General features: G+C 32.8%; 2 protein-coding genes across 5 annotated transcripts; both read left to right on the plus strand.

The window, feature by feature from the left end:
- Positions 1 to 27: 27 nt before the first annotated feature.
- On the plus strand, positions 28 to 3,010 carry LOC101218800. 2 transcript variants are annotated; one of them, XM_031880260.1, is made up of 3 exons: positions 28 to 637; positions 951 to 993; positions 2,784 to 3,010. In XM_031880260.1, the coding sequence occupies exon 1, from the start codon at positions 173 to 175 to the stop codon at positions 632 to 634; it is 462 nt and encodes a 153-aa protein (XP_031736120.1). In that variant the 5' UTR covers positions 28 to 172; the 3' UTR covers positions 635 to 637; positions 951 to 993; positions 2,784 to 3,010. The 2 variants fall into 2 exon arrangements, with proteins under 2 accessions (XP_031736120.1, XP_004148715.1); XM_004148667.3 differs by lacking the exon at positions 951 to 993 and having other exon boundaries at positions 49 to 637.
- Positions 3,011 to 8,255: 5,245 nt separating this feature from the next.
- Positions 8,256 to 12,334, plus strand: LOC101218565 (VIN3-like protein 1). 3 transcript variants are annotated; one of them, XM_004148666.3, is made up of 5 exons: positions 8,257 to 8,426; positions 9,541 to 10,163; positions 10,320 to 10,630; positions 10,733 to 11,908; positions 12,030 to 12,334. In XM_004148666.3, exons 2-5 carry the CDS (start codon positions 9,706 to 9,708, stop codon positions 12,041 to 12,043), a joined length of 1,959 nt encoding a protein of 652 aa, XP_004148714.1. In that variant the 5' UTR covers positions 8,257 to 8,426; positions 9,541 to 9,705; the 3' UTR covers positions 12,044 to 12,334. The 3 variants fall into 3 exon arrangements, with proteins under 3 accessions (XP_031742739.1, XP_011656456.1, XP_004148714.1); XM_031886879.1 differs by having other exon boundaries at positions 8,256 to 8,426; positions 9,512 to 10,163; positions 10,733 to 12,334; XM_011658154.2 differs by having other exon boundaries at positions 8,256 to 8,426; positions 10,733 to 12,334.
- The last annotated feature ends 991 nt before the right edge of the window (positions 12,335 to 13,325 follow it).

Raw genomic sequence — 13,325 nt, forward strand, 5'->3', positions numbered from 1 at the left:
CGTTTTGTGGAAGAGAGGACAGTTACGTAGCCATCACAAACGACTAGTCAGATAACTATAAACAAAAATCATCACAACACAAACAACGTATCTCATACTGAAATTGATTTCCAAAATCTGAAACCAGACAACAACATTTGATTTTGATTCAGAGCTTGAAGAAGCTCACACCATGAAATCTATCTTCCTTCTCTTTCTCTTCTCAGCCCTCCTTTCCCTTTCCACTCAATCCATTGACTCCAAAAACCTAAACATTCCACCTTCCTCTGCTCATGCTCGCCTCGCCGATTACGGATTCCCCTTCGGCCTTCTCCCCTCCGCCGTCTCCTCCTACACCATTAACGATACCTCTGGTGACTTCTCTTTGGACCTCGGTGATTCCTGCAAGTTCACACTTCCTCCAGACAACTACGTGGCTTCCTTTTCTAGGGTTGTCACTGGTAAGATTGCCAAGGGTCGGATCCACAATCTTGATGGCATTCGTGTTCGGGCTTTATTCCAGTGGTGGTCGATTACTGGTATTAGGTCCACCGGCGAGGATTTGGTTTTCGAGGTTGGGTTGATCACTGCGAAGTACCCCTCCAAGAGTTTCAACGAGAGCCCAGTGTGTGAAGGCCGTCGGTCTTCTTCGTAAGAGGTTCGGGTTTCTGCTATTTATTTTACCGTTAATTCCATTGTTAGGATTGAAATTTGAGAAGTAATTTTGGGTTTTGTTGTTACAAGTGAAGTAGACTTTTTACCTAACTCGATAAGCACTTTGTGATTGTGGGGTTGAGAGTAATGTTTTCAGTCTTTGCATTGGTGAGAATCTGTAGGAATAGGTCACTGTTGGCTTAAATTTTCTAATGTTTTTCTTTTTAAATTGATTGGATTCTTGTTATCTTCAATATCCATGAATTTTGAACAGATGCTGTATACTTTCTCCATATTCATACTGTGCCTAATTTCAGGTTCTCTTGATTATACCTTGATTAATTTGAGATGTTAAATAAGGTATCTTTTTCTGTTTAATTTGATTATACCCTGATTAATTTGAGATGTTAAAACTTCCAGCATTTATTATGATACGAGAAAATTATAGTTTCCCGACGTTGCAAGAGGGAATTTATCTTTGTGCAATATCTGTTGGATCACCTTGTATACATATTATATTATTAACTATCGGCAGCTGGCTAGTTTTGGCAATAGTTCAAGGGATAAGGTTACTGGCTGGCCTTTGTTAAATCAGCCTCATTGATGAATGAGATCTTTTTCTTTTTTTGGATTTAACAACTGGGTGTTCTAAGGTTAAAAATGTATGACGTTGTAATTTGGATCCATCAAAGACTATAACTACTACAAGACTTAAAAGGAGGGAGTTTAATAAGAACATAAGCCATTAAGGACAATCATACGATGACAAAACCCGTTTTATTTAAAGATATTAAAACATATTTCTGGTGTTTTAACTTAATTTGTTGAACACTAGGCCAATAAATATATCCAACCCAGCAGGCTAGCTAGCAAAATCCATTTTTTATTGTGTAGCTTTTATTAGGGAAATTGTGCAACCTATTCTTAAAGTACGAGGTGTTACAATTACACCTCTAAATACTTTTTACTATGCAGTATCTAAGGGAGATGATTTATCGAATTAAAACTTTAGGAGTAATTGTAACAAACCTCACACTTTAGGGATCATTTGTGCAATTTTCCTATTTATTATTATGAATAGCATCTTTTCACCTCAGCTGTGAATTTCGAACGACAGTTTCTTGCTCTAAGCTGGAATAATCGAGGAAATACAGACATAGGGGAAAAAAGGAGGTAGTGATTCAGAGAGAGAGATCAAATAGACAGTTGAAATTTGAAGTCTTGATGATGACAATAAATTTAGTGGTTAGAAAAAGAAACAAATGAAAGCATCTGAAGAACCATCCCAAAGGCTGAACCATTTAATGGTCAGATTCATGAAGTTTTGTTTCCATGCTACTGTCTTACATTCCCAAAATCAAAATTCATATGTTAGGGACACAAGGGTTCAAGTCCATCGGTATTAAAAATATCATTTTCCTCTTCATTTCCGCAAAAGCAACCTTGTACTTTGTTGTGATGGTTTTCTGGGGCCAAGATCAACCATCTGAAAATGTCATTTTTAAAGATTGAAGTACAGATTCTGACTGGAAGCTGGACCAAGTAGGGTAAGATTAAGATGTAGATTCTTCATCATATATAAAGTTGAAAGAAGCAACAGCAACAATCTACATCTCATTATACTTTCTGTCCACTACAGAAATTGCCAACTTTACATTTCCTCTTTTTTCTCTTCTTACATCTCCTCGACCCTCATTTTTCTCCCTGGTCACAAGATCTTTGATAGAATTAAGAAAACGGGAGCAACTTTAATTTCCTTGCATCGCGGGCGCATAACATGGATGCTATCTGAATGTACATTGTCATTCTCAGGTTCTAGAAAAGTTATATTGTAACCTCCATTATGTATTTTCGTAAAGATTTATTTAGCTGGATTTGTGGTTCTTTTAGTGTGTTTGGGAGGCAATGCTGTGATCTCAAGCTATCTTCAACTTCGTTATTGCTCATAAAGAAATGAGTGAATTCTCATTTGTCTGGTTTTTTATTTCTATGCAAAAAAAAAGTAGATTCCTCCACTTTGTATCTTTTGCTTTTAGATATTTTTATAGATTGACTTATTAAAGTGCAGAGCATATAATATCTTGTATATCTGAATCATACAAATTGCATATGATCTCATATTTAATTGGTACTTTGTTTGTGTACTGCAGGGGCATTCATTTACTTCAAGGATAGATGAACTTATTGGATAATGCATATCATTTTATGCTGGTTCTTTAAAATGAAATGTAAACCTTCTACATATGCTGGCTGTGTGATGAACTATATAATTTGTAATTTGTATATATTTTAGTCCTGCGAATTCAAACACTTGCTACTTATAGTTCTGGATTAATACTCTTTTAACTAATAAGGTTAGTATTTGGTTACGAGCTGATATGTAGTTGTTCTATACCCTTTTATTTTTTATTTGGTTTCTTCTGTTGGTTTGGTGAGGGGTGATGACTTGCAAATTCCGCTGTCGGTTGTCTCGTCTTTTGAGCTGCTTTTCTCACATGATTATACTTTCAATTGAATTTTAATGACTAAGTTGTTGATTTGAATAATAAGGGTCAAACTATCGACTTTGGCTTTTATGATTCCAAATCAAAAGTTGAACTTTCATCAAAGCTAAATTACAAAAAGTGCTTCTGAATTTGGGCTTTTGTTTAAAAAAATGTTCTCATACTTTTAAAACTTGTAATTTATATCTGGCCAACCATAAATGCTTCAAAAATAAACTACTACTCTCTTGAAATAGTTTTTTTTTTTTTTTTAATGAAAATTCTAATAAATTTCTACTTCAAATGTAGTTTTGATGTATTTACGAAAATTATAGGGCAATTTTGCAACATTAGAAAGAAAAAGAAAATAAATAAAGGGACCGGTGTTTTTCTTTCATTAAAAGAAGAAAAAGAAAATGTCTGTAAGATTGTATTTTCTATGTGAAAATATATTTGCATTTCTTTTAAGAAAACTTGACTGATGATATTAACTTGTTCCCTTTTTCGTAGGAGTTTGAATTGAGCTTATGTTGTTGATATGTGATTTTGAATGTGATATGTGATTTTGAATGTGGTGTTTTTATTCTTTCTATTTTATCTTAAAAAGCTATTAATAGGTAATTAAAACGAATCTTGTCTTACAAAATTTAGAGATTAAAATTTGACTATACATACGATAATAACATGTGTGCTTATTTTATGCAATATACTCGTTCATATTGTTAAATATACTATAACCATTGAAAAGAAAAAAAAAGTAACTTTTCAAAGAAGAAAGTATTTAATTATAATAATAACAATATATAGTAAGTCACATGGATCGGCAATTTAGCTACAATTTTAATCAAGTACATAACCATTATGGATTGATGTTAATTTGAGCATAACATACTAATAAAACATTAATATTTTTCTTGTAAGTCAAAATCTAATTTGTTATAAATTGAATATCCAGAACTTCACATCCACATCTACTTTATTCACTTTATTCAGATGTTATATTCCCATAAAAAGAAGAAGAAAAACAAGTAATTCACAGATAAATAATGTCTATGGTCACAATTATAATCATGAATATTCCAATTTCACTCCACCACATTCATCCTTATATTTAACCCTTTAAACTTTGTACACACTCATCAAATTTTGTTTTGAAGAATCATGAAAAGTAAAATTGAAATAATCTATGAGAATATAAGCCTTATGCATATTGGTCGACATGTCGTCGTCTTTCAACTAACATCATGATCATACTTATTTTTATATAGTTCCAAACTCTCGACATGTCGACATGCACTTTCTTGAACCGCCAAAACTTTTCTCGACATGAAACCAAGTGGAAGGAGAAGGGGCAATTTTTCTACATCATTCATTGCTTGCTTGCCATATCCAAAATGTTTAAGAGTTGTGTCAAACTTTTGGTAACTAAAATGGTATTAAAAAAAAGTACATTATGTTAGTTTCTCCTCTTTAAGTTTAGTTTTGATCATCTAGGTTTTACAAACGTCTTTTTACTGGGTTTAGATTATTTTGGTGAGTTTTTATTTATCTTTTTTTAGTTGTACAAAATAAAACACAGACAAAAGAACTAAAGGCTTTGTGTATCCCTTGAAGTAGCTGAGTAGACCTATGATGGATAGTCAGATGCAGGTATCATATTCTTTTGATTTACATATAAAAAACTGAATTATGTTAATTATTGCGTTATTTTGAGTGAAAGACCATCAACAAAACCATGAATCTAATTGTCATATATTTTCATGAACTGCCAAAAATTTTCTTAAATGAAATCGAGTGAAAAAATGAGAGTAGAAACAAAATTCTTATACTATATATCTTCCTTCCTTAATTAATTTTAATGGACTATGATAGTGAAAAAAAGAAGAAGTGAAAACTATTTTAATTGTAATTAATTTAATTCTTTTTAAAATCAATTAACACTATAATTCAAACACCAAATTTAAATTTAGTTAAAAGTCAAAAAGAGTAACTATCTATATATTAAACATGAAAATAAAACCCAAAATAAAAACAAACAAACAAAAAAAAGTAAAAATAAAACAGTTTGAAAAAATATATATAAAAAAAACTAAAAATAAAAATTAGAGGCCTAAAAAACATTTTCAAACCAAATTGTTGTAAATGACAAAACTACTTAAAAATTTATAAATATAACAAAATTTTATAATCTATTAGTGGTAGACTGATGTTTTTATCTATTAACAATCATATAATAGACTATCGAAGTTCCATATTGTTTTAATTAAGAATAAAATTTTGTTGTATTTATAAATGTTTTGATTCATTATATCATATTTAAAAGTAATCATTTTAAAATATAACCAAACACATAACAGATACCTTATTATGGGACAATGTGTAAAATGGATATGGATAGTATGATTACATAACTATAAATTTTTGTAAAAGAAATTGCCAAAAAAGCAATAATCACCATTTGTCGTATAATTTGCTCCACATTTTGATTTACCAAAAACCAGAGTCATAATTTAGCCATAAACCCTAAAACCAAAGTTCCCTCTAATGCCATTGGCCCTCTCTGTTCCCTATCGCATGCGCTCTTTTATTTTTTCCATTGTCATTACCCAATCAATTCCCCCTTTAATTATTATTATTTTAGCATCGTTTCCAAAAAAGAAACCCATAATTACATGTCACACTTCTATTCCATGTTTTTGAATATCACCGAAAAAAGATGCATAATTTTCAGATTTGCCTTGTTGTCTATTCTTCACGAGTTTTATCAATCAATCATGCGCCCCCCCCACCCCCACCACCTTTTCCTCTTTTTCTTTCCGCTTAAACTTTCTTTCCTTTTTCAACTACTCTTCACCTTCTTTTTGAGGAAAAAAACGCTAATTTACGAATTGCGTTCATTTATGCTCTAATTTTTTTTTTTTTTTATTAAAGACTCTTCATTTTAAACATACTTCCCTCATGACTTTTTTTGTTTCATCCAAAATATTTCATGTGGTTATTTTTTATAAATCGGTGATCATTCTATTATGCAATTAGTGAGAAGACTTTGATTTATGTTTCAACAATCCTCCTCTCAAATGATGGACCATTGAGTCTCATTTCAAATAGTCATTTATCTTAATTATACTTGACCAAACTATCTATGGACAAAAAAATATACTATCATGACTATATCTTTTGATGAGCTACATGCCTCTTTTTTTAACACGTGATGGAGAGGATAATTGGATACCGATTTGTTAGAAAAATTGACAAATATAAAGAAGGCTAGAAAAGTGGAAATGGTTAAGATCAACATAGGCAATGTGTAGGTTACGCCCACAAGTAGAGTTTAGAGAGATACATCAAATAATACATATTGTAAAGGCATAAATAAAGATTACATGAATTATATATAGCACACTTCTCTAACCTCTAGGGCCGATATCGTAAAAGAACACAAGTGTTAATATAATTTAGGTTATAGGGTGTTGCTCCCAAGTAGAAGCTTGAGCATATCGCCCCCACATGACTATGCCTCATTGACCAGATAGTGGGAACCCTTGCTTGGTCATTCGAATAACCAAATAACATAGATTCAAAGAACTTCTAGTGAAACAATATAGAATTTATACTACATATTAGGTGATTGATGGTTATTTTTATTTGATTTCATTTTCAAATCAACTCTAAACAACTTAAACAAAATTACGACTGTGTTTGAGTTTATTCATTTAAACATCAGTTACCTTTAACCAAAATTGATATTGAAATAAGTAAAAACATGTTGTGTGGTAATTGTGGTTTGAAAATGAAAAGAACTGAATTTAATCCTTTTCAAATCACCCCCAACTATTTTCTTTGAATTTTCTTAAAATCAAATCAAATTAATTAGGTTAGGTCTACACATATCCAAACCCAAGGAAAATTAAGAATGATCGTAGGATGACTTGAAAACCTAAAGAAATATGAGTTAAAGCAGTAGAATTGACTAAGTTGACTTACAAAATGTTTGGGAGTGATTCCGAAATAGTTGAAGTTTTTTTTTATCATATTTAAAATTATTTTAAAATATATTTTTAATAATTAAGAAAATGATTAAAATTGATTTTAAACATGAAATTAAAATAGGGATTCTAACAATTTCAAAATGTCGAAGATGTGAAGCCCTCAAAACTTCTAACTTATTCTAACTTATTGTATCTATGTATTGTGATTGAGATAAATCATTTCCTTTTCCCATCAAATAAATTGGAGCTATATAGTTTTAGACACAATAAATTGTAGAGTTTAAAAGTATAAATAGAGTGCACAAATTCACAAATGGTGCAGTTAACCCTAATTAAGTATAAATGGAAGAAAATAGAGGTTGAAGACAAAAAGCTTAAAAGGGGTTCATTTCATTTGGCCGAATTAGTATTAGAAAAGCGGCAAAAATAGTTGCATTTCAAAACACGTTTCTAACAACTACTCGTTTTAGTGGCAATTCTTGATTGATTCCATTTTTATTCTTCCACTTGATCAGCCCACTCGTTTTCCTAATTTCACATCTAAATTATAACCAATTACACCCCAGAAAAGAGAGAAAAAAAAAGCTTTAATTTTTCCTTCTATAATAAAATCCCACAAATTCGTATGCCCTTTTATTATTCCCCCACGCGTTAAATGCAAAACCAAGTGTACCCTTTTTGTTTATTTTTGGGTTTTATAATTAAGTCGACGTGATTGAAGTTAATTGATGAGTAGAATTTTAGAATGATAATAGGTCAAAGTATTTCAAAGTCACCCAATCAAACGGTCAGAAATAGATGTGTAGTGCAGCGGCAAGGGTGAGGTTGATAATGAGACTAATATTTTGTCTTTCACGTTGGGTTTCCAACAAACTTGATAAAAGCGAAAATATAATATTAATATTAATAAATATAAATAAATTATTAACTTTTTTTTTAAAAAAAAATAACGTAGAGGGAAAGTCACGCGCTAAGAACCGCGAATGGACATCACTCACCCAATTGTAATTCAACGCAATGGGTTGTGTACTTTTATCTGCTCGCTCCTAACCGGAAATGTATTCCAACAGAACCCCCATTTCTCACGCGCTTTTCTTCTACGTGTTCTTCACTCCCTCTCCATAACGTGAACATTTCGTACAAGTTCCCCCCCCCTCTCTCTCTCTCTAAGCCAACTAACACCTTCGAAGACTCTCTCCCTCCTCCTCCTCCTCCTCCTCCTCCTCTTCTCTTCTTTCTCTCTCTAGTTTCATGGTTTGCTAAGAACAATTTATTCGGTTTCGGCGCATCGAAGCCCTAGATTCTTCCTCATTCTTCGTTGGTACGTTCCGAATATTTCTCTTTTGTCTTCATCGTTTCTTTCAAACGATTCTCTTTGGGGGTTGTTTCTCTGGTAGATCCGTTCTTTTTCCAGCTTCTTTCGCGGTTTTGTTCTGCTTCTTTTTGTTTTTCATCTCTCTTGCTTTAGTATTTTGTAACTTAATCTTCTTGTATTTATTTTCTGTTTAATTCTCTATAATTATTGTCTTTGTTGTTGGGTTTTTATTGGTTTGTTTCTAGATTCGCATAATGTGTTTGTGAAATTTTCAGATGTGTTTTTTTTTTTTTTTTTTTTTTGCTTGTGGCTTCTTGTGTATATTTATTCTTTTTGTGTATTGTTGTCATATCATTAAAGTGGTGGAGGGGGGATTATTTGATGAAGTTAATGTGTCAATTGTCATGGTAATTCAACAGTGGTTTTCTGGAGAGAAATGGTGGAAAAGAGATTTTTTTTTTTTTTTTTTTTGTGTGTGGGGTAAAGCTTTTTGTTTCTTCTTAGTCTTGTTCTGGAATTTGACTGAATCAATATTTTTGTGTTTTTCTATCAATTTCGGAGAATTATAAGCTACATTTAGGGGTTAAGGAAAGTTTTGAATAAAAGATGGAGTCTTGAAGATGTTCCTCATGCATATGCATAGAGATAATGTCTTTGTGCTGATTCTTTTTGTTCATAAGACTTTGAAAACCAGCTTTCATTTCATTGTCATGATGAGGATCTCTGGGGTTTAGTTGCATGTTCCCGAGGTTGGACAGCAAAATAGGAAATTTTGTTATAGCTCTGATTTGGGACGGGCATATGTTAGCTTCTTGCTCAGAAAATTATAGCATATTTTGACGTGTATTAGGCTGTAGTATTAAATGTTGATTGGTTGCTTTGTATTCCCGTAATTCCCTTTTCACTGGATGGCACTTAGGAAAGCAACTTTTTGGCTTACAGATTTGGTAAGAAGATAATGAATTATTTTGTTATTGTGCATTGTGCGTCTTTTATCAGTGCAGCTTACACTAATATGACCATGAATAGAACTTAATAGTTGGTATATTACGTCATTTTGAATATTTTAAGTAATGTTGTTTTATTTCCAGGTGTAACTAGTTTATCTTTTTCTTTCCAGTTTTGGCTTGCATAGCCCTGGCGAGAAAATGAGCTTCTAGGTGCACAAGTAGGTCAAGAACTTTTTGATTAGGTTTCTGATATCATGGTTGGCATGATGAATTTTTTGAGCATTCCAATCATGTCTTAACAAGGAGAAGGGGGACTTAATCATTCTAGAAGTTAAATGTCTGAACTTTCAAAGACAAGCAGTAGAATGATTAAGAAACAAGAGATGAAGAAAACTTCGTCCAGTTTAAATAGTCGGTCTGCTAGTAGAAAGCAACACAGGAAGATAGAAAATCCAATTCGCATGCCTGCAGCTTCTGAGCAATGTCTACATTCTGGAATTTCAAGTACATGGGTATGCAAAAATTCTGCTTGTAGAGCTGTTTTGTCAGTAGATGATACATTTTGTAGGAGATGCTCTTGCTGTATCTGCCACTTATTTGATGACAACAAGGACCCTAGTCTCTGGCTGGTTTGCTCTACGGAATCGGAACAGGGTGATTCCTGTGGATTATCATGCCATATTGAGTGTGCCCTGCAGCGTGGAAAGGTAGGGGTTGTTGATCTTGGGCAACTAATGCAGCTAGATGGTAGTTACAGCTGTGCTTCTTGTGGAAAAGTTTCTGGGATACTAGAGTAAGCAATTTTCTCACCCAATGTTTCCTTTGATCCTCTTATTGTGCATAATTTTTCTCTCTCAAGCTTCAGGGAGGTATTGGTTCATGGTTTATATTCATTCCTCTATATTATTTTACCTATGGCCTGATTGGATTGTGAATTCTATACTGGCAGATGTTGGAAGAAGCATCTAGTTGTGGCAAGAGATGCGCGCCGTGTTGATATTCTCTGTTATAGGATTTATTTAAGTTACAGGCTCCTTGAAGGGACTTCAAGGTTTAAGGAACTGCACGAAGTTATTCAAGAGGCAAAAGCCAAGCTAGAAACTGAAGTAGGTCCAGTAAATGGGATTTCCGCCAAGATGGCTCGTGGTATTGTCTGTAGGCTTGCTGTTGCTGGTGATGTGCAGAAGCTTTGCTCCCTGGCAATTGAAAAAGCAGATCAATGGCTGGCTACAGTATCCAATCCAAATCTGAAGTGCAGAGGTTTATTCAATGACCATCTTGTTTCTTGCCCCCCAATCATTCGAAATAAATCTCATTAGTTTTATGTTGCTTTTTTCTTCCCCATATTTTCGTTTTTGACAGAAGATTCACTTCCGGCTGCTTGCAAGTTTCTTTTTGAAGACATTAAATCTTCTTCTATTGTGATAACATTAGTTGAAATTTTGAATGCCTTATCTAATGAGACTAAAGGGTATAAGCTTTGGTATAGTAAGAGCAGAGAAGAAGAATACACAAAAGAACCTATATGTGTCTTTCCTAGAACTCAGAGAAGGATTTTGATATCCAATTTACAACCGTGCACTGAATACACATTCAGAATTGTTTCATATACAGAGAATGGTGACATTGGTCACTCCGAGGCCAAGTGTTTTACAAAGAGTGTGGAAATAATTCACAACTCCCATTCTCCTGCCCCTTCAATTCACAGGAAAGAAAGTCCTGTTATTGAAGAAAGCTGTATCAGGAAGAAGGGTCCAGATAATACATTCATTGTCTGTTCATCTTCAAGATTTCAAGTTCGAGATCTTGGAAAGATTCTGCAACTTGCTAGGGATCAAGGAGAAGGATGTCTTGAGAGGCTTTGTAGTGCTAATATAGCAAATGGTTGTGGAGTGCAGAACGGGGTGAAACCTGAAACTCCGGAAGAGGAGCAGCTACCTCCTGTTTCTCCTGGACTTGATTTAAATGTGGTTTCTGTACCTGATCTGAATGAAGAACTAACTCCTCCTTTCGAGTATTCTAGGGATGAAGTTAATGGTTGTACTCTACAGCAAGCAGTTGAGGCAGATGAAGATGCTGCTTCTCATGATATAGAGAAGAGTGGCTTGGCAAGATCACACGGGAGTGGCGATTCGCAGATATGGACTTGTGGGCCAAATGGCGAGGTACCGGCTGTTGATTCCCTTACAGGGTTGTGTAGGAAAAGGGCTGCCAGCACAAATGAAGAGACAAATGATTGTGACAGCACTTTGATAAACGGATCGCCGCTCCGAGTGGCAAATGGTTCATGTTTCTTGGATGAAAACTTCGAGTATTGTGTAAAGATAATTCGGTGGCTAGAATGTGAAGGTTACATTAAACAGGAATTTAGATTGAAACTTCTAACATGGTTTAGCTTGAGATCAACCGAGCAAGAACGTAGAGTAGTCAACACCTTTATCCAAACACTGATTGATGAACCTAGTAGCTTGGCTGGACAGTTAGTTGACTCCTTTTCTGATATCATATCTTGCAAGAAGCCACGAAATGGGTTCTGCAGTAAGCTTTGGCATTAGATTAGCATTTTCATACGAAGAAAAAATCACCGTTAACTCGTACTTATGATCTCAACCTTCTCTGCTTCTTCTCATCTCTAATTGGTCTGCCATTATTTGTGCAGGCATATATTCTTGATCACTATCTTCAACTGATTCGTTTATACCTTCGGACAATATGATCCGGGTTAAAGAAATTGGATGCTGATTGAAGAGACAGATTATTCGATTTTTCTTAGAATGTAACAAATTGGTGGTGGCCGGTACCTTGTAGGAGGTATGAACTATTGCTCAAGTACTTGGTGTCGGTGAGGATAATTTGTAATAGCTTTATCATATTCACATTACCTTCTTCCAATACAAAGAAGGTAATTGAAATTAATCTTGGATCTTCATTATTTAATGTCAATTCTCTTTTTACCGTATTCAACTTCTATCTCTTTCTCATAGCTTGCCTTTTGAAGGTGCTAGGGGTAGTAGCAAAATAAGAACAACAATGATAAGCTACCGGTAGTGTCATTTTCTGGTAAATTAGTGAAACTTTTCTCTTGGTTGGTTTCTTAGGAAGGAGAACGAAGAATTTAGAAGGTAGTCAAATGCATATGTATTTTAGTGCATCTCATCTTATTGCTCTCATTTTTTTAATTTGAAAAGTAAGACCTTTGAAATTACTTTGGTCTTTAAACTTTAATAAGAGAAGTTAGTTGATGTGATTTTATAAATTTGCTATCATGATGTGATTTCGTAACTAAAAATTTAGTTTCTATTTATTAGAAAATTTGAAAAGAAAAGATTCAATATACATAGATAGCATATTTAAAATATAAATAGGAATTTACAAATGATTTAAAATGTGTTTGATATCGTATTTATAGATTATAAACCTAGTTAAAGTTACTTATTGATTATTTTTTGGAATAAACTATTTATGAACACGTTTTACGTTGAAGGTTATTATTTTGTAATATTATGTAGTTTATAATACATCAGACAATACATATTTTAAATATAAGAAAATGAATTAAGTTTACAACTTTACCTACAATATTTCTATATATTTTTCTATTTTTATTTGATGTAATTAGATATTTTAAAATTTATAACTTAATATTAAAATATAACAAAATCATTAAAGTGTGTTTTCAAAATTTATTATTTCGATTACAAAGTTTGAAAACTATCGAAAATAGAGTTGATGTTGTTTGTCAAATGCAAAAATGGTATAAAACAAAATCACTTTTAAATATATAACAAATCAGAGTGGATTTTTTTTAAAAAAAATTCTTTTGGAATTGTAAAAAGTGAATTATAATTAATTAATATAACAGGATCACTTTTAAAGTTATAACTAAGGTATAAAAGCTATAATCAGTACCATTTAAATTCAAATTTTTAAACAAATATTTATTTTAAAATTTTTT

Source organism: Cucumis sativus, chromosome 1 (genome assembly GCF_000004075.3).
Source record: "Cucumis sativus cultivar 9930 chromosome 1, Cucumber_9930_V3, whole genome shotgun sequence".
Taxonomy (NCBI): domain Eukaryota; kingdom Viridiplantae; phylum Streptophyta; class Magnoliopsida; order Cucurbitales; family Cucurbitaceae; genus Cucumis; species Cucumis sativus.